The sequence below is a fragment of the Palaemon carinicauda genome, chromosome 10 (genome assembly GCF_036898095.1).
Source record: "Palaemon carinicauda isolate YSFRI2023 chromosome 10, ASM3689809v2, whole genome shotgun sequence".
NCBI classification, from domain to species: domain Eukaryota; kingdom Metazoa; phylum Arthropoda; class Malacostraca; order Decapoda; family Palaemonidae; genus Palaemon; species Palaemon carinicauda.
This window is the reverse complement of record NC_090734.1, coordinates 131,063,858-131,085,460: the sequence shown is the minus strand read 5'-3', so window position 1 is coordinate 131,085,460 and position 21,603 is coordinate 131,063,858. Positions and strand designations below refer to the sequence as shown.

General features: G+C 46.2%; 1 protein-coding gene across 2 annotated transcripts in view; it reads right to left on the bottom strand.

Moving 5' to 3' along the window:
* The window catches only part of LOC137648772 (uncharacterized), an 84,854-nt gene extending 63,795 nt beyond the window's left edge, over nt 1–21,059 (bottom strand). For both annotated transcript variants that reach the window (XM_068381908.1, XM_068381907.1), the window contains exons 1-3: nt 20,922–21,059; nt 18,710–18,866; nt 8,013–8,097 (exon numbers count right to left, since the gene is read on the bottom strand). In XM_068381908.1, coding sequence (XP_068238009.1) covers nt 8,013–8,097; nt 18,710–18,848 — 224 coding nt within the window. In that variant the 5' untranslated portion in view covers nt 18,849–18,866; nt 20,922–21,059. The remainder of the gene's footprint in view (nt 1–8,012; nt 8,098–18,709; nt 18,867–20,921) is intronic.
* Between the last annotated feature and the right edge of the window lie 544 nt (nt 21,060–21,603).

The following is a 21,603-nucleotide window of genomic DNA, read 5'->3' as shown; positions in this document are numbered from 1 at the left end:
CTCTAGCAATCGCTCTGGCTGCCCCCTTCGAAAAGCCTCTAGCTCTCGAGAGTCTTTCGATAGTCTGAAGGCAGTCAGACGAAGAGCGTGGAGGCTTGGGTGTACCTTCTTTACATGCGGCTGACGCAGAAGGTCCACTCTTAGGGGAAGTGTTCTGGGAACGTCTACTAGCCATTGCAGTACCTCGGTGAACCATTCTCTCGCGGGCCAGAGGGGAGCAACCAACGTCAACCGTGTCCCTTCGTGAGAGGCGAACTTCTGCAGTACTCTGTTGACAATCTTGAACGGGGGGAACGCATAAAGGTCTAGATGGGACCAATCCAGAAGAAAGGCATCTATGTGAACTGCTGCTGGGTCCGGAATCGGTGAACAATAATTTGGGAGCCTCTTGGTCATCGAGGTTGCGAACAGATCTATGGTGGGTTGGCCCCACAATGCCCATAGTTTGTTGCATACATTCTTGTGAAGGGTCCACTCTGTTGGGATGATTTGACCCTTCCGGCTGAGGCGGTCTGCCATGACATTCATGTCGCCTTGAATGAACCTCGTTACAAGGGATATGTTTCGATCTCTTGACCAGGTGAGGAGGTCCCTTGCGATCTCGTACAACTTCATCGAATGAGTCCCTCCTTGCTTGGAGATGTACGCCAGTGCTGTGGTGTTGTCGGAGTTCACCTCCACCACCTTGCCTAGAAGGAGGGACTTGAAGCTTCTCAAGGCCAGATGAACTGCCAGTAGCTCCTTGCAGTTGATGTGTAACTCGCTTTGAACCGCATTCCACGTGCCCGAGCATTCCCGACCGTCCAACGTCGCACCCCAGCCCGTGTCCGATGCGTCCGAGAAGAGAAGGTGGTCGGGGGTCTGAACAGCCAGTGGCAGACCCTACCTGAGGAGAATGTTGTTCTTCCACCAAGTCAGTGACGACTTCATCTTCTCGGAAATAGGAACTGAGACCGCTTCTAGCGTCTTGTCCTTTCTCCAGTGAGCAGCTAAGTGAAATTGAAGGGGGCGAAGGTGGAGTCTCCCTAACGCGATGAACTGGTCCAGTGATGAAAGTGTTCCTATCAGACTCATCCACTGTCTGACCGAACACCGGTCCTTCTTCAGCATGGACTGGATGCATTCTTGGGCTTGACTGATTCTGGGGGCCGACGGAAAAGCCCGAAAAGCTTGACTCTGAATCTCCATTCCTAGGTAAACTATAGTTTGGGATGGGACGAGTTGGGACTTTTCTATATTGACCAGGAGACCCAATTCCTTGGTCAGATCTAGAGTCCACTGTAGATTCTCCAGACAGCGACGACTTGACGCAGCTCTTAAAAGCCAGTCGTCCAAATAGAGGGAGGCTCTGATGTTTGCTAAATGCAGGAATTTGGCAATATTCCTCATCAGTTTGGTAAAAACTAGAGGTGCCGTGCTTAGGCCAAAGCACAGGGCTTGAAACTGGTATACGACCTTCCCGAAAACGAACCTTAGAAAAGGTTGGGAATCTGGGTGGATGGGGACGTGAAAGTACGCGTCCTTTAGGTCTAACGAGACCATCCAGTCTTCCTTCCTGACCGATGCTAGAACCGACTTTGTCGTCTCCATGGTGAACGTCTGCTTTGTGACAAAGACATTCAGAGAACTGACGTCTAGCACCGGTCTCCACCCTCCTGTCTTCTTCGGCACTAAGAAGAGGCGGTTGTAGAAGCCCGGGGATTGATGGTCCCGGACTATGACTACCGCTCCCTTTTGTAGTAAGAGAGACACCTCTTGCTGTAAAGCTAGCCTCTTTTCCTCCTCTCTGTACCTGGGAGAGAGGTTGATGGGAGTCGTTGCTAGAGGGGGCTTGCGCAAGAATGGAATCTTGTACCCCTCCCTGAGTAACTTCACAGACTGTGCGTCTGCGCCCCTGTTCTCCCAGGCCTGCCAGTAGTTCTTGAGCCTGGCTCCCACTGCTGTCTGAAGAAGGTGGCAGTCAGACTCTGCCTCTAGAGGACTTGGAACCCTTCTTTTTGCTCCCACGTTGACTTCCGGCACGAGCACCTCCTCTGCTGGAGGCTCTGCCACGAAAGGGCGGAATGAACCTTGACGCTGGTGTGTCCATCCTAGGTCTAGGTACGGAGGGCAAAGGGGTGACTTTGCGTGCGGATGACGCCACCAGGTCATGGGTGTCTTTCTGGATCAAGGAGGCAGCAATCTCCTTGATCAACTCTTCAGGGAAGAGACACTTCGAGAGTGGAGCAAACATCAGCTCCGACTTTTGACATGGGGTGACTCCAGCTGACAAGAAGGAGCAAAGGTGATCTCGCTTCTTGAGTACCCCAGACACGAAAGAAGCCGCAAGCTCACTAGACCCATCCCTAATGGCTTTGTCCATGCAGGACATGATGAGCATGGAAGTTTCCTTATCAGAAGGGGAGGTCTTCCTGCTCAAAGCTCCCAAACACCAGTCCAGGAAGTTAAAGACCTCGAAAGCGCGGAAAACTCCCTTCATAAGATGGTCCATGTCCGAAGGGGTCCAGCAAATCTTGGAGCGTCTCATAGCCAGCCTGCGGGGAGAGTCTACCAGACTTGAGAAGTCGCCCTGGGCAGAGGCAGGAACTCCCAAGCCGAGAACTTCTCCCGTGGCATACCAGACGCTAGATCTGGAAGCAAGCTTGACCAGGGGAAACATGAAGGATGTCTTCCCCATTTGCTTCTTGGACTGCAACCACTCTCCCAGAACTCTTAAAGCTCTCTTGGACGAGCGAGCGAGTACGAGCTTCGTAAAGGCAGGAGCTGCTGACTGCATGCCTAAAGCGAACTCAGAGGGAGGCGAGCGTGGTGCTGCAGACACAAACTGGTCTGGATATAAATCCTTAAAGAGCGCAAGCACTTTCCTAAAGTCTAAGGAGGGAGGCGTGGTCTTGGGTTCTTCTATGTCCGAGTGTTGGTCGTCAAGATGTGCAGCTTCGTCATCATCAGAGATACCATCGTCTGAATGTTGAGGAGGCAGAGGCAACGGAGTGGGCTGAACGGCTGAGTCCGGCAGCACGGATGCATGCGTGGCTGCACTGGACCCAACATCATGCCACTGTTGGTCAGTCTGAGAACTGGCAACAACCAAAGCTGAGGGGGTGAGCAAAGAATCTACTCCCGACTGTGGAAGGATAGCGGAGACCACCGTGGATTGCGGAGGCTGACGCACCGCGTCACAACACGGCAGCCTAACTCCACCCTCCTGTTGTTGTGGTAGCTCACGCACGGCAACGGAGTGCTCCGTGCGTCTGTGAGCGTCAGCATGCGTCTGGCAGGGTCGACTGCGCATGGGTGGAGGAGCTCTCACAGCCGGAGTGTGGGAGCAGGCAGCCTCAGCGTCTGCTGGGCGCACAACCGTGGCAGGTTGTAGGCTAACGGGTGCAGCGTCAACCTTCTCCGCAGCCGGAGTGTGGGAGCAGGCAGCCTCAGCGTCTGCTGGGCGCACAACCGTGGCAGGTTGTAGGCTAACGGGTGCAGTGTCAACCTTCTCCGCACGAAACTCCTGCATAACCGCAGCTAACTGAGTCTGCATAGACTGCAGTAAAGACCACTTAGGGTCTACAAAAGCGGCAACAGACGGAGCTACTGTCCGTTGTGACTGAGGGTCTAAAACAGCGGGTGCGGCAACAGACGGAGTTGCTGCCTGTTGCGGTACCACTTTGCCTCTCTTGGGAGGTGTGCAGTCGTCGGAGGACTGCAGCGAGTCCGAACTGACCCAGTGGCTACACCTGGGCCGTTGGACTAGCTCGGAAGGGACCTTACGTTTAAGAGGCCGTGAGACCTTGGTCCATCGTTTCTGTCTAGAAACCTCTTCCGCAGACGAGGAATGAATGGGCTCACTCGTCTTCTTGTGGGTGGGACGATCTCGGAAAGATACGTCCGAAACCACGGAGGGTACGTCTGTACGCTGATTAAAGCCTGTCGAACCCTTTGGTCGTACGACATTGCTTCTCCCCTGGGCTTGGGAGCTTGCAAGAGGTCCCGGACTGGGAGGACGACAGGCACGAACAGACGCACCCTCATGCGTAACACTGACACTTTTCACTGCACTAACACTCACTTCACTTCCCACTGCACTTTCACCTTTCAACTCTCTGACGTCAGCCATGAGTTGATTGCGGTCATTGGCCAATGACTCGACTCTCTCACCTAGAGCCTGAATGGCACGCATCATATCCGCCATTGAAGGTTGATGAGAGCTAGCAGGGGGGTCGGGTGCAACCACTACAGGGGAAGGAAAAGGTTGAGGGGCATGGGGAGAGGAAAAATCAATTGAGCGAGACGAACTCCTCCTGATCCTATCCTTCTCTAGCCTACGTGCATATTTCAGGAATTCTTGAAACCCGAATTCCGAAAGCCCAGCGCATTCCTCACATCGATCTTCCAATTGACAGGCTTTACCCCTACAATTGGAACAAACGGTGTGCGGATCGATAGAGGCCTTCGGAAGACGCCTTGAACAGTCCCTAGCGCTACATTTCCTGTACTTGGGGACTTGAGAAGGGTCAGACATCTTGAATTAGTCAAAGGGGGGAATTCAAAATCTATCCAAGTCGTCAACAAATAATCCAAATCCAAAAAAGAATGCAAGGAAGTATTGAAGATAACTTCTGCACAGCGAAAGCTAATAACTAGAGATGAATACTTCACCAAATAACGTGAAATTCAATCCAGAAAACAAGAGCGTATTCAGTAGGTCTTGCCGGTGGCACGACAGAGAGAAAATTGGTTCTGTGTTGACATAGAGTACTTGAGTACCTACTCGACAGATGGCGCTGTTGATGTACACCCCCACCTGTATAGCGATCGCTGGCGTATTCCGCCCGTAGGTTTTTTCTGTCGGGCAGCAGAGCTGACAGCTATATGATCATCGGGTAAGTTTAATATTGAAAATATGTAATTATGTAATTTAAAAATGAATGAACACTAAAGAAAGAACAAAAACCCCGAAAGGAATCGTTCTACAAGCTGAAAAAATTAACAACTACAATTAGATTCATAAACTAATTGAGACAAACGTACGGCGTAGCAACCCCCCCTCACGGAAAGGAAGCTACAAGGGCGTAGTAACACGTAGTAAAAGGGTGAACGACCTTAAGAGAGAGAGAGAGAGAAAGACGAAGTCAAACTCGATCACCACCCATAAAATTACGCCGTGGTGGCCTAACTGCCGAGGACTCCACGTAGATATCGTGCACTACACACACAACTCTGAAAAGGAAACTTACTGATTTCTATACTCAAATATATATAAAAACATGAAAACATGTTTACATATATATTGAGTAAAAGAAAAGTAAGCGATTAAGTAAAGACAAAACAAACAATGGCTGCCAAGAGAGGACCAAGACAGAGACGTCTGTCACAGTCCGAGCCAAAAGTGAAAGTGAGCATTCATCTGTGTGTGAGGGGAGGGAGGGGTAGCTAGCTACCACTCCCCTACCCCCCCGCTAACTAGCGCGGGGGTAATACACCCTCATTAAATTCTAATGGCTCGCCATTTCAGCTGCACTAAAAGGTAAACCTAATGTAAATAGCGTGGTTTGTATACAAATTACATTATATAAAATTTGTAGTTTATTACTATGAGGATACAAACTTCTGAGTCATTTATATGGGGAGTCTTCCTTCGGAGGGAGGAAGTCTCCGTGAAGTGAAGAGGTAAGCCCTTCCTCTCGGGAAGATCTAAATACTGCAAGTAATAGCAAGAGATCAACATGAATCACAAAAGATAGAGTAGCCAGCTTGTAAAGAGGCAAGGCCAAAACTTTCGATTCTTGAGAGATAAAAACCTTCTCTGATACATTAACTAATAATAATAGTAAATGATCTAAGAGAACCCCCAGGGAACACAGTAGCCGGCTTATAATGAGAAAAGACTGCTTGTTCAGTTCCCAAAAGGTAGTCTTTGCCAGGGGTGAAGTGGTATGAACATCAAATGTTACATAATAAGCCAGAAGGTAATTCTTATTATATCAATAAATAGTAAAGAAAATTAGGCACACTTACTTGTACTGGGGTGAAAATCTTAGGGCAAACTTCAAGTCCAAAGTAGGTCATAATAGTGCTGTCACCTCGACGACCATTGAGAGAGTGTCTAAAGACTTTAATGTGCCATCTTTAAGGTAAATTTAAATGTCCAACAGTGGGTTTTCATTCTATCCATCAGTTTGGGGACTCATATTACCGTAATGCGTGGTTTTGCAGGACCCCAATGTATCACATGCTCGAGAGGGTGTTCCTAATGACGCTTCCCTGAGGATAACCAGGCTCTTATGATAGTTTCTCTCTATCAAAAAGAGACGATGCTCCTGAATACATTCTTTCAGACCGTACAAAACCTCGCAAATAACATGGTTTTGAAGACTAATATAATTGAGTGGTCTTGCGGAACGCCAAGGTTGAGGCAATCCCACCTAGATCATTTGCTTAAGGGGGGCTCACTAGCTATGTTTTCCCTAAGGATGCATAGGTTCTTCTGATATTCTTTATACTTAAGAAATGAAGTGTCCCTGACTACCTTCTTCCGAAGCGACCAGAGCTCTTGAACGTAAAAGGGGTGAGCGATATGTCCCAGCTATTGATTCTATCAGAAACTTGCACTGCTCTACGGAACAGAATAACCAGATACAGTACAGTATTCGTATGTTCAGGACCCTCTTTAAGAGATTATATTGTGAAAGAGTCCAACCACCCAGCGCTCTTTAGAGTTGTTTTCTACTGAGGAACTCTAGGCGTACGAGGCAGGCCTTTCTCATTAATATGAGCTGGAGACTGGTATTCATGATTTTCCAATAAGGCTGCCTCGGTACGTTGGGAAAAAGAGAGGCTCAACTCTAAGGTTCCTCCAGGAACGAGGAGATGCTTTCACTGTTCTGAAAAATATGAAAAAACTGAAGGGAGTTCACTCCCTACAGTATTTACATGGAGATTTTCTTGTCTAGGCAAGAGGGACACAGAGGGTGTGTGTCATGTCCAACCTGCTCATAAAGAATCCACCATAGTCGCTATACCGTCCTGGGCAAAAACGTAAATACTGTGCTGAAGTTTACTGGAGATAAGCACTCTCAGTTAATGAATAGTCACTCAAATAACTGTGAATTAAGTAAAACCACAAGTCAAAAGAGCTAAATACTAAAAGGGTAAACAAGATGAATCCGAACCGCTCGACTGTAGAGAAGGAATGAGAGAACAATCTCCTCACTTCCCGACCTGCAGTGTTGTGAGGACTCAAGGTGAGCAACCTCCCGCTTGTTCCTTACACATGGGCTGCTTTTACCCAGCACGAAGCATGATGCAATCAACCAAACTTTCATTGGCCGGCTGTAGAAAACATGACTAGTAGTAATCCCCGTACAAATAACTCAGAAGTTTGTATCCACGTAGGAATAAACCTTGATTTCAGAATAAACCATTATTCAATAGTAAATTACCTTTATATCTTTGATTAAAACAATTATCTGACTTCTTAACATGCTGCCTTTGGATGCAATCATTTACACTATTTATGTTAATGAAGAAATAAGCATAAATTTCTTTGAACTTTTTCAACAGTCTTTGATTACTTTCTACCAAATAACAGTGACAAAAGGGATTGGATTTATGAATTTGGGCTAAATAGCTTAGTGCTGAAACTTGTGAGGCCATTCAGTGCCCAAGTGCACCCAGGTTAAGACCATAGAGTAACACTAGAAGGGAAAAGTTGATGGAGGTTGGACAGCAAGAAGAAAGAAAGGAAGCAAAAACAGAGATAAAGCAGAAGGATATAAAGCAAGAGCAGGTAGGAGCCAAAGAAATGCTGCAATGACCTTTCAGTAATGCCTATACTAACAGCACTACCTACCTACAATGCAGTGACATACGAGGCAACAGATACTGCGAGCTCAACATACTGTAGTACATCAATGTCAACCACTAACAACACATAAATAAAAAAGGGTATGACATCTCGCACAGGGTTCATAAATCTAACTTTTCCAACACAAGTTAGAAGGCCCTAAGATACATACCTGGTATTTGCAGCTACAAGTGTGCTCTTATTTGACTTATTAGCTAGAGTGCTACTGGATTTTGACAGGGATGACTGGCTAGTACCTGTAAATATGGAATATTTTGTTACACTATTGTTTCCATATAAAAGTTAGAAATAAGTTATTATCCTTAGTATAATTCTACGGTAACATAAATCTTAATATTCATAAACTTGCATCTAATGACAAATATAAAGAAAAAACAAATCCCCACTCAATTTGGAAAAGGAAGAAAGATTAAAGACTACCACATATGGCAATGATTATGGGGGTTTAGGACTAAAGCTAAAGCCCTGGGACTAAAAGTCATTCAGAAATATTTTTACCCATATATACACGCATATAAATACAGTAGTACCTCAGGGCAAGAGTTTGATTCATTTAGGAAGTGAGCCTCCAACCTAAAATGTTCATATCCTAAAATAATTTATCCCTTTGAAGAAATAAAGGAAATATAAAAATACCCTGTACAGGGTAAATGACAAATTAACTTTGCCTTGGAGTAGTCGTGGCTGGTATGAGAAACGAAAGAAGAGGAGGAGGAGAAGAAGGAGGTGGTGTTGGTTACAGCTTGGAAGGAGAATCTCCCTACACGAGTAGTTCTGGTAAAATATTGGGAGTTCCCTCTCTTGAATGACATTCGCTATCACTAACTAAATGCTTAATCTATGGTTTCTAGACAATTGGTTTCATTCAATTTTGATAAGGAATATATCTAGAGAAGACTTCTTTTGCCTTTTCTTTAAAATAGCATGAAAATGGGGCAAAAATCATGTGAACACAGCATGAACAGTGCGTGGGTGGCATAGGGCGCTACCTAACTAATTTCTGTGGATCGTTTGCTAAATCCCGTTAGTACTCGTCCAGTGAGGGAAACAACCCCCATCCTGGTATTCTTCAATGGCGATATCCCCATCCTCAGGTAGATTTACTGGTTCCCCCGTTTCCTTTAGATGACCTCCAGTGGCCTCCTCTAGTCCAAAAAAAAAAACTGAACTGACCTTGGTAAGTGGTCTCACCTTGGGAGGGGGAACTATAGTGCCCCTCTCCTTTCTAAAAGACATCTATCTAGGTGGGGTGAGAATCACAATATTCCGAGGGATGTTCAGATTGTTTCCCGTCCAGTTCCAGAACTGCGCCTAGATGGTAATCTGATGACATTGACGAAGCAGGACTATACCTTACAGCTTTAGAGGTGCCCTTCGTTCCTGTGCTCAACTTGAGTGACGGAGCGAAAGCCTCTACGACTGAAGGGCTTGTGTGGTCGCATCGGGAAAACGTGCGAACCAGTCTGTCCTTAGGCTGTTTGCCCTTGGCCAACGAGGAATTTCTACATAAGAGAACTTGTGAGCTTGTCCTCTCTGGTCGCAAGAATGAGTCGTTTCTCTTAGACTGGGATCTAGTTCATGGTGATCATTCCCTTGTGAGTCTTTGTCGACCTCTAGCCTCCCTAATTTTCAGAGCATGCAGTCTCTCAGGAGGTTGGGAGCAAAAGGGTAACCTCACCCAAGAATGAAAGCAAGTGCTCAAAGGGGAGTAATCACATGAGAAAAATTTCCCACTAGAATTTATACCTTAATAGTTCACAGATAGGTGTCTGTCAGTTAACCAATAAGTGTTTGCAAACAAGTGAATGTGTGGTAACATGAAAGCATGTGCACAAACAGAGGAGTACATTCAGGCAGAAGAGTGTATTCACAGATGAGTGCACATAAATAGACAAGAGTTGTCTAATATGAGAGCTAGCAGGAGAATGAGCATGAACAGGTGAACCCCCTTCAAGTGGCGAGTGCGAGCAAACAGGTGAGTCAGCTCAGCACAAATAGGTAAGCTCACGCAAACATCAGCAAGTTCCAGAATCAGTGAGTTTGAGTCAACCAAAGGTCAAGTTAAGGACCTAGTAAGTATGCTCTATCAGGAGAACAAACATGCACGAAAATAGGAGTATTCCTTAATAGGGGTGTGTGTGAGAATACGTAGGTGAGTTCTTATATCACACACAGAAGTGTGTGTGTTAAGAGGGTTGTGCACGCAAGCAGATAAGGAAGAGCTAACAGGGAGTACAGTAATCATGTCCAGATGATTGCACGCTAAATGGCGTGTGTGCAACCAACCAGCGAACATTCAGTTTATGTTCAGTTTCAGATAAGTTCGAGTGCATGATCACACAGATGAGTGTTCAAGGATGAGTGCACACTAACAGGTGAATGCTCTGCGATGAGAAGTTTTAAAAGATATCTTCGGAGGAGATGAGGTTATGTTTCCTTGTTGGCGAGGTTGATCTCCTGGGGAAACTGTGAAGGTGTTTCCTTCTCTGGCTCAAAGACGTCATCAGCAATTCCTTAATTGGTGTCAAGTCAAAAGCGTTGCGAAATGTGAGGATTGATGCTATATTGCACCTTCTAAACTACAAGGCTGTAACTTCCTCAACAGGGGAAGATGGGGAAACAGAGAAAGACCTAGTCCCAGATGTTGCTTGGGCTTGCAGGAGCTTCTCCGGCAATGGAATTTCCTCAAGACCTAAGGAAGGCCACAGAGTACGGTACTGTACTTGAAGTGATGTCCTTAGCAGCGTTACCATCTCAGAATACAATTTTGACCTCACTCTGAATTAAGAACAGAGACTAACAGTTTCTCTATGGGAAGCAGATATGGCCACATCACTCAGAGTTGGTCCTAAAACCAAGTCTGCGTCGTTATCCTTCATCGTCACCCGGCCAGAGGAGGGAGACGAAAAAAGTTTGGAATCTCAAATTCCAGAGGGAGTGAATAAAGGTTTAGCAGATTTCTTAGACTTCGATGAAGGCCCGAAGGAGAAGAATTTCATTTTAACTTCTTTTTTACACTCCTCACAGATGGATGACTGCATGCAGTCATGGAATGGGAATTCACAGAGATCCTGCTCAGGAAAATGCAGCACTTGTAGCCTGATATGCCGGGGCACGAAGCCATGCCTGCACATAGTTTCTACATTACAACAGTCACAAAGCCATCTGGAAAGATAAAAAAGTGACACACCGAGAGTAAATCCATAATATTAGGCAGGTTAAGTCAAAAGTGACTACTCAGTGAGCTGACTACCAATACCTCATTATAAATTTTAACAGCTTAGTTTCCAGCTTCACTGAAATCATACTCCTATTAAAGGACGAGGGGTTGAATTTTTGTAGGAACAAATACTGTAGGGAATTCTTCTCTAATACAAAACTGTCAGTTTTTTAGATTTGAAAGACATAATCACCCGCAAATACAAAGAACTGCGATGATTGATGTAGCCACTTGCCTGGTAGGATGGCAAAGAAACAGGCTTCATTCATTAAGGTCTTGATGTATCAACACAAGGCTTTTAAAAAACAAGGATAATACTGTAGGAACCAAAGTAACAATTTTCCTTTGAATATAAAAACCAGCTCACCTGTAACTCAGGTGACCCAGAAGTGTTCGGTCTATGAAGGCAATCAAATGACCAAGGATAGGAAACAAGAGGATAAATATGAAGACAGATGGATGGAAAAGCTAATAATAAACAAAGGTATAAAAATATACAGTATGAACAGGAAATTATTAAATTTCTTCACGTTACAATACTGTACGTAGTTTACAAAATACAGATTAACAAATTTGGAAATAATTTGTATTTTTCCTAACATACAAACCTGAAGCTATTTATTAGAGTATTACTTACGGCAACGCTGAAAACCAGCCAAGACAATTTTAGTGAGAGATAATTACCCCATCCACTAGTTAGCGGGAGGGGTTTGGGGTAGACTAGCTACCCCGCTCACTCACACCTGTCGGTTGAGTAACCACTTTTGCTTTCTGGCAGGACTTCTAGGGGGACAGGGTGGTGGGCCAATTTGTATAAATAGCTTCAGGTTTGTATGTTAGGAAAAATACAAATTATTTCCAAATTTGTTATTTGTTCTGACACAGATACAAACCTTCGCTATTTATTAGGGTGACTTACTCTTAGGAGGGAGGAAGTCCTTACCAACTGGCCTTGGTCATGACCCGGGGTCCTCTCTATTTCGATCTGTGATCGATAGTAGAGTGAACCCTACCCTGGCTAAAATCAAAGTAGTTACAAGGTAACTCACTGATAGCGGCCTGCAGAAGCTTGTGTGAGAGAGACTCCTGGCTTGTCTTCACATAGGAACTCGAGGATTCTAAGACATATCCAATACCCTCCCTCAAGAGGTATTGGAGACGTAAGAAAGTATTCAGGATGCACAAGGGAACAAGGGAAATGATTCTTACCTGCAAAGGGGTGAGGTCAGCTATGCTTCGGTCTTGCGGAGCTATTTCCCCAGGGGGGGAGAAGGAGAAAGAAAGAAGTGAGCCAGACATTCTTTTCATTCACCCTAGACTAACCCGGGTAACCTCAGCCCTCAACCCTCTGCTACTTGTCCATCAAGGAGCCTGAGGCATTAGATCACTCACTTGTTGTGCGGCCACCACAGGACCAATGGAGAAGGTTTCCATGCTCCTGTGTGTTACGTCTTTCAGGTGGTGGGCTGTGAAGGTCGTCTGACGCTTCCACACACCCGCTTGCAATACCTGTGCCACAGAAAAATTTTTCCTGAACGCCAGAGACGTTGCAATGCCTCTGACGTCATGAGCTCTGGGTCGGTTGGACAGAGGAGGATCTGGATATAGAGCGTATTCGATTACTTTCCTTACCCAGGAGGAAATAGTATTCATCGTGACCCTCCTCTTGACCTTCCCCGTGCTGACAAAAAGTGCTCGTACACGGGGGCGAGCTTTTGCTGTTCTTTTTAAGTAACACCTCAGACTCCTCACTGGACATAGTAACAGTTGGTCTGGATCTTCGGTTACAGAACGAAGACTCTCTATCCGAAATGGGCCGAACCTGGAGACCGGCACACCCGGATTTTGAGTCTTAGCTACAAACTCAGGGACGAAGTTGAGGATTACTTCCCCCATCTCCTAGAGTGGGAGACATCAGCAGATAGATCATGAAGTTCGCCGACTCTCTTGGCCGAAGCCAAAGTGAGCAGGAACACCGTCTTCCACGTGAGGTGGCGATCTGAGGCCTGGCGTAGTGGTTCATAGGGGAAGCCCTTCAGAGACCTGAGGACCCAAACCATGTTCCAAGGGGGAGGTCTTAGCTCTGCCTGGGGGCAAGCTCATAACTGCGTATGAGCAAAGAAAGTTCCAACGAGGAGCAAATATCAACTCCTTTCAGTCTAAAGGCGAGACTCAAGCCTGAGTGGTAGCCTTTGACTGCTGAGACCGAGAGAAGATTTTCTTCCTGAAGGTATACAAGAAACTCCGCTATAGTTGGAACAGAGGCATCGAGGGGAGAGATAGCCCTTCCACGACACCAACCACAGAAAACTGACCACTTCGCCTGGTAGACTACCTCTGTGGATTTCCTGAGGTATCCAGCCGGTTGTGAAAAGCCTCTCTGTGTGAGGAGGTGCTGGATAGTCTCCAGGCGTGAAGTCGAAGCGAGGCTACGGCTCCGTGAAAGATGTTGGCATGTGGTTGTTTGAGGAGGTCGTGTTGTGGAGGATGCTCCCTCGGGATCTCCGTGAGGAGATGCAGAAGGTCCGGGAACCATTCTGCGTGATGCCATAGCGGAGCTATGAGGGTCATTTGCAAATTGTTGCTTGCTCGTACCTGGTTGAGGACTTTTCTCATCAGACAGAACGGGGGAAACGCGTAAGCGTCCAGGTTTATCCACCGTTGTTGAAAAGCATCTTGCCAAAGAGCTTGGGGATCCGGGACTGGGGAGCAGTACAACGGGAGCCTGAAATTCAGGGCCGTTGCGAACATATCCACAGTCGGGAAACCCCACAAAGTCAGGACTTTGTTGGCTATCAGAGGATTCAAAGACCACTCGGTCCCAACTAACTGAGTTGCTCTGCTCAGCTTGTCTGCTGGCACATTCCGCTTGCCCGGAATGAAGCGAGCTGATAGGGTCACCGAGTTGTCTTTTGCCCATCTGAGTATCTCTACTGCAAGATGGCACAGCTGCTGCAAAAAGGTACCGCCCTGTCTGCTTAGATAAGCTACTACCGTGGTGTGGTCGCTCATCAGCACCACGGAGTGCCCCGCCAGGACCTGGTGGAACTCTTTGAGGGCCAGAAAGGCTGCCCTCATCTCTAAGAGATTAATGTGCTGGTACCTTTCTGATTCTGACCATTGACCGGAGATGTAATGGTGCAGCACGTGAGCCCTCCACCCTTCTTTTGATGCATCCGAAAACAGCATCAATTCCGGGGGAGAGATGAGAAGATCGACCCCTTTGCAGAGGTTCGGCTCCGCCAGCCACCACCTGAGGTCCGACTGTTCCTCTAGCCCTATGCGGACTAGGTGATCCCGGGAATCGGAGTGCTGGTTCCATGGGATTTTAGTCGCCACTGGAGGGATCTCATCCTGAGGCAACTGTTGGGAACCAGTCGGGTCAAGAAAGAGAGGTGACCGAGAAGGCGAAGCCAATACTGCGCCGGGAGCTTTTCCCGACTGAGGAAGACCTCTGCTATCTCCCTCAGTCTCTGGATCCTTTCGTCTGATGGAAACGCTTTGTGCCTTAGGATGTCTAATCGCATGCCTAGGTATACCAGTTCTTGAGAGGGGAGCAGTTGAGACTTCTCGAGGTTTACCACGATCCCCAGATCCTGGCAAAACCTTAGATGCTCGTCTCGGTGGCGGAGAAGGGACGCCTCCGAGTCTGCCAGAATCAGCCAGTCGTCCAAGTATCTTAGGAGATGGATGCCGACTCTGTGAGCCTAAGATGATACTAGGGCGAATACTCTCGTGAATACCTGGGGTGCTGTAGAAAGACCGAAACACAATACCCTGAACCGGTAGTGCTTCCGATTGAACATGATCTCAGATACTTCCAGGAAGACGGGTGAATTGGGATCTGTAAGTATGCGTCCTTCAGATCTAGAGTGCACATGAAGTCCTGGGGTCTTATCGCTTGTCTGACTGTGTCGGCCGTCTCCCTCCTGAAAGGTGTGTGTTCGACAAACCTGTTCAGGGTTGAGAGGTCGATGACTGGTCTCCAGCCTCCAGATGCCTTTTTCACAAGAAAGAGTTGACTGTAGAAGCCTGAAGACCCGTCGAGGACCTCCTGGAGAGTGTCCTTCTCCAACATGGACTGGACTTCTACCCTGAGGGCAAACTCCTGTGTGGATCCCTTCGCACAGTTCAATGGAATCAGCAATCGAGTCAGTGGAGGGAGAGAGTGTGTGAACGGGATACGATACCCTGAACTAATCACCTCGACCGTCCAGGTTCGGCCCCGTGGTAAAGCCACCTCTGCCAGCAGCTTTGCAGGCATACCCTCACAGGTGGACAAATGGGAGGATTGCCTGTCTTATTGGGACCGGCCTCGGCCAGATCCCTTCTTACCCTTTCCTCCACGGAAGGACTTTTTGCTGTGAAAGGCCTGCTTTGCACCCTTTTTACCCTGCTGTTTTGGGACTCTTAGCCCTTTTCGGCTGCGGGTTCTGCTATGCTTTCCGCTGTGGCTGAGGGGTAAGGTCTAGCTGTTAAGACCTTTTGGATGAGGGAGTCCTGACTGGACTTCCTCCACCTCTCTGCCACCCGCTCGACATCCTCGGGATGGAACAAAGAATTGCCTTAGAAAGGAGCATTTCTCAGACTCGCTACTTCGGACTGAGGGAGATGTCTACAGAGCTTGCCTATGACGGCATCTCTCCTCTTCAGGATAGTGTTGGCCCAAAGGTTCACTACCTGATGAGAGAGGAACTCGATGGCCCGAGTGCCGGACAAAAGGAAAGTCTCCAAAGACTTCCTGGAGGACTCCCGAGACAGGTCTTTAGACCGCATCAGTTGTCCTAAGGATCCTAATCAGAAATCCAGCCACGAAGTAGCCTGCATGGCGTACTTCGCCACCTTTACCTGGTTTAGGATTTCAGAGGCCGAAAAGGAGACAAGAAGTCCCATAAGTTTCTCGAAGGAGGTGGCCTTCGAGAGTGACTCTATAGAGTGGTCGAGAGGCAGCGTTGGAAGAGATTCTCCGACGATCTCGTAGTACCTCCTCTGATACACATACGGAGGAGGTAAGAGCTTGGAGGATGAGTTGGAGCGGAGACAAGAGGTGGAACCAGTTGCCTGGGACACAGCCTTCTGTTTGGCACTCTTCAACCCCTTTGACCAGGGCAAAGCTGCACTGGTCCTATGAGGTTTCTGAGTGCCATAGAACTGGCCAAGGACCGTTTCTTTTCCATCTAGAGGGGCTGCCGATGGATCTGGAAGTCCATTGATGGAACGGATAAAGGCTAGGACCTGCCAGAAGGCGTGCTCCGACTATTTCCTCTCATCCTCTGTAAGCTTAGGGCTAGCGGCTGCTGGCAGAGCGTCGTCCTCGAGATCGCTCTGCCCTTCAACGTCCAAGCTCTCATCCATAGGAGCCCGGTGTGGGTCGAAGTCGTCACCTGTATAGACTGGGGATAGGGAGACTACCGGGGAGGTGCTTGCTTCCGGCTGCCTGGGAGGCAGTGAGGAAGGAAGCCTGGCCGAGGATTTGGGGATGGTGAACAAATCCTTCGGTTCCCTCCTACAAAGCCAGAGATCCTCTGTCCCCAAGGGCCTAGAGGATTCCGTCGGCTTACAGGTGGAATGTAAGTCCATTGCCGTACGTGGTGAATCCCGTCCTGTCGCAGGTCGTGCCTCATTAGACACTATCTCGACCGGTAAAGAAGGGAAGGAGTCTCCATAGTAAGTAACCCTATCCTCCTTGGGGGATGAAGGACAAATCCTCTTCCTTTCCCCCTTTGGCCTGGCTTGTGGCGTCTTGAATTGTGGGGGGCTACCCTGAGGTTCACGCCTAATCTCCTCCAGAGGTCTTTTGCGAGGGGATGATCGTCTCCCCTTGCCTGAGGGGCCCGCCTGTGCGAGAACTTCCGACCTCCTCCTAGGATCGGAGGGAGGAGAGGACCCCGGGAAGGGAGGAGAGGACCCCGGGAAGAGAGGAGGCGACAAGGGAATTCAAGGTGTATCACCTAAGGACTGGGAGCGGGGAACGACTCCCTTCATGGCTTGGCGCATTACATTAAATAAGTTGCTAAGCCACGGGGGGTCATGGGCTCCTGTGGAAAAGGGGGAAGGTCCTTAGGAAAGGACTGCTCCCTGGGTTTAGGAACCTGGGAAGGTTCCCTAACCCTCTTGTCTGATGAAGGCTTCCCCGAAGGGTCAGCGTAACAAGGAATCAAGGTTCCTCTATCACGAGATCCCGAAGGATCGGCGTGACTGACGGTACGGGAACCCGGAGGTTCAACGTTACCGTCGTTACGAGAGCCCGAGGGTTCAGCGTAACAGAAACCCAAAGGTTTCAAGTCGCGAGAGCCCGAAGGTTCAGCACGACGGAGACCCAAAGGACTCCTGCTGTCATGAGAACCCGCGGGATCAACAATGACTAGAGCCCGAAGACTCACGATCACACCAGCCCGAAGGGTGATCGTCACGAGACCCCGAAGGGTCAATATGAGGATAACAAGCAGGTTCAAAAAGACGTCTCCTCACAGCCCGAGGAGGAGAAAGCCCGGGGTGGAGAGGGGTTACCCACCCCTCCACTCTACGAACCTCCGCAGAGGAACGTACAACAGACTCTGCCCGAAGGGGAGACTGATTAAGATAGACAGATAAATCCTCCGCAGGGGAGGAAAGTTCGCCCGAAGGAGAACTACACTTATAACAAGGTTCTCTTTCCGCCCCTGGAGGAGAACCTAAAGTGTAAGGAGATTGCCGATGCACAGAGGCAACCTTCTCTCGCGAACGATAGATATGTTCCCCCGAGGGGGAAGCCCACCTTGGAGAGAGCCCTGCCACCGCCCCTGGTGGGTTAGCTAACTCCTCGGCGTTGGAACCAGACCCAAGGTCTGGCAAGGAACAGGCGCTCCCTGGGAGAAGAGAAGGAGCCGACTCACTAGGGGAGTCATTATCCTCGTCTATCCCCCAGGGTTGACCTGGAGTCACAAGCCCTGCGCTACTGCTCGACCGTACCCTAGAAGGGCCTGGTCGAGGATTAGCTTCGGGCAGAGATTTGGGCGTAGAGGAAGCAGAAGCCCGCGATTTCTTCGATTTCCAGGAAGACCCCGAAAGCGAAGATTCGCGTTTAGACATCATCTTCTTGTTACGCGCAAACCTCTCCCACTGGGAGGCAGGCCACTCCCTACACTCGGAACAGGTGTTGTCCCGCAAACACTGAGTTCCCCAGCAAGCCGGGCATAAAGGATGTGTGTCTGTCTCCAAGGACGACATGAAGGTGCCGCAGCGGCGGCCCTAATATCCCAGGACATGTCCGCAGAGCGGGACAATAACCATACACACACCGACACACACAAAAGAAAAACGAACAGTAACAAAGTCAAGGCAGTTTGTTAACGGGAGAGAGAGAGACTCTACCGAGCCAAAAGTAAAAGTGGTTACTCAACCGACACGAGTGAGTGAGTGGGGTAGCTAGTGTACCCCAACCCCCTCCCACTAACTATCGGATGGGGTAATTATGCCTCACTAAAATTGTCTTGACTGGTTTTCAGCATTGCCGAAAGTAATACCCTAATAAATAGCAAAGGTTTGTATCTGTGTCGGAACAAAGCTAAATTTAATTTCCTTGTTCTTTATAATACAATATTAAATTTCTAAAATTACTAAAATAAAACAAAAAATGTTTGACTTACTGGAACCTTGACTTGTATCTCCTTCAATATCAGCAACAAGATTTCCATTATCAGCTGAATTGACATCATTATCCATTACCTTTATGACAGGCACAACTGGAGGCCCATCAATAACCTCAACAGAGCTTTCAGTCTCCATCTCCTGAAGATCAAATATCTGTAAATATGAGTGTACTTTGAGATATGACAGAAACTTTGGCAGTTGATGAATGCATATAACAATCTAAAGCTTACTAAATTATTTGCCAATGTACAATACAGTTTTCTGTTATTCTGTTAACCAATTAGATATGAACAAGTCAAATTTTGCTTTTTAGCTATGTATTGTTGGTATGAAAATCTGGCCAAATTTGAGGGAATGTGGTAATGCTGTAACCTATTGGTTCTTTAGTTGCAAGATAATCATATCAACTACAAATTTGAAATCTAAGCGTAATTCCAGAAAACTGGTTTCATTTGACACGTAAATTCTTTAATAAATTTAATGATTCGAAGCCACAGGTTGTTACTTGTACGTGGCAACCAGAAACAAGTAATGAATTTAATAATATAGCATGTATCAGTAAATCTTATGGCAAACACTGCAAAAATTTTGAACACCATAATGCAAATTATTCAAAGAATAATTCAGACCATATGATGGAAAATCAATATAAGGGAAATAGGTCTGGCATAAGTACATCAGTAGTTTGTAAATTTTTTAGTTGTTACATTATCATAGATCCGGTTAGTGAAAAGAGGGGGTTCCTCACTCCATGGTAAGTATGTGAGGAAAACCAAGCATCCAAGGTTAGATCGTGTAGGTATAATTAGGTTAGATTGCATCTCTACATTTATCATGTGGACCCCCAGGTCTTGTTGTTCTACAAAGGGGTCGTGTAAGTCTGAAAGTACTGTACTCATTTCTGATAGAAATGAATGACAGATTCATTAGAATCACATACTTGTGCGGATATTTTATTCTACTCAAATCCAGCCAGTCAGAATTTTAAATTTAATAAAATTAGACTTACACTACATGTACTAAATACAGGAAACCTCTGCAGATCGGAGGCATCAGTATTGCGTAATTAATTCAAAGAAACACAACCTAACTTAAATATGTGGATGAATTCCCTATTAATATTACTGCTGGCCCTTTAATTTACAAACATGAAAGGGTAAAATGGTCCATAATCATCCATTCATTATGTCGGACTCCTGTCTAGCATAATATTAAAGTAAAAATTAATATTAGGATGGAAAGTGACTAATTTAGCCTACATAATTTACATACTAAAATCTACAATAGACTACCCGCATATCATACCTACTGTACGTATGCACCGGTTAGGTAATAACTGAGAAGCGGGATAAATGCAACTAACTTTATTTGGACGGAGCAGAAGTATATATACGACACCTTCTGGTCAAGAACGGCACAAAAATTTACACAGAATGATTCAAGAACTGATAACCTACTGATGCAACAGGTTATCAGTGCGAGGGGAGAGCGATAACGATAATATACAATAAGCTAAAATACCGTAACAGTGTATGAGCGCGTGTGATGCACGTGCGGTACACAATGGTACTAGTAACTTTATAGCATCTTGATGCTACCAATTAAAGAGCCTTTTGTATTTGGTTGGGACGGACCAGATCAGTAATCAAATTGTGGGTAAATATTTACAATAGCACAATATACCTAATAAAGAAAAGTGTTCCTGGTGCATTTATAAGTAATTTGAACTGTTCTGACGCATGTAATAGAGAGAAACCTATATATTATCAATTATAGACATTTCCAAATTCCATATATTACAACTAAAAAAACACATTTTAGAAGATAACCACCTAAGCTACAGTTTCCCACCTAAGCTAAAGTTTCCCACCTAACCTAACCTAGGAACCGTATCCTTACCTAGTTATCTATCAGTGGATACGCCCACTGCAAACCTCCTTTTAACCACAAAGAAAATCTATCTGACATTTAACAATAAAGCTTAAGCGACTCCCAAATAACTACATACACACCTTAATAAGTATAATTTGAACGTGCCATATTAAGCAACATTTTACCAATAGCTTATTTTTAAAATTTGGGTAGCCTACCGTAGGCCATTCACTATTCCACTTAGGCTATGTCTACGACAACAAGAATTATACAAACATTTCATACAGTACTACATTACCTACAAATCAATTAGCAAGCAAATTCTATAATATTCACCTGTGTCTAAAGAAACGTAGACTCAATTACGATTTTATGCACTGTGTTGAGGTTTCGCGGAAAACTTTTGAATGTTTTGGCACAAATTTCAGCCATTTAAGTTTTCTTCTTCTTCTTCTTTTTAGCTATGGTAGTTGTGCAATCTAGCAAAATTTGTAAAAATGATAATGGAACAGTTGTAGTTATATATTAGTTTTTTATCTAGTCCATATGGGCTCATATGTCCCCATTATACATGGCATATATGGGTACACGGATATATGTACAGTATTGTATAGATATGTGAACAGAAGTATTTTTGCTTCTTTTCACTGCTACTTGTACTATTATTGTAAGTCAAATTATAATTTTGTATATTTTGTAACGTACTCTCATACCCTGAGAGGGGTCGCTAGAGTTAATAAAAAAATCCTTAGAATCCTTAAATCCTAGTTCAACAACACAATGACTAGAACTGTGGCAATGAAGAATCGTACACGTCAGCCTTTTGAGAAATTGTAAAACACATGCTTTGCAGTTTTAAGAATAAAACACGTTCTTTAATTACGACCACAAAGTATGGAAATAGATTGTAATAACAAATTAAGAAACTGGAGATCAATATTGCAGGGGATACTTATACAATTCTATACAATAGTGATATAGGTTTGCCAATGGAAATAATGAAACACACAATCCTGTA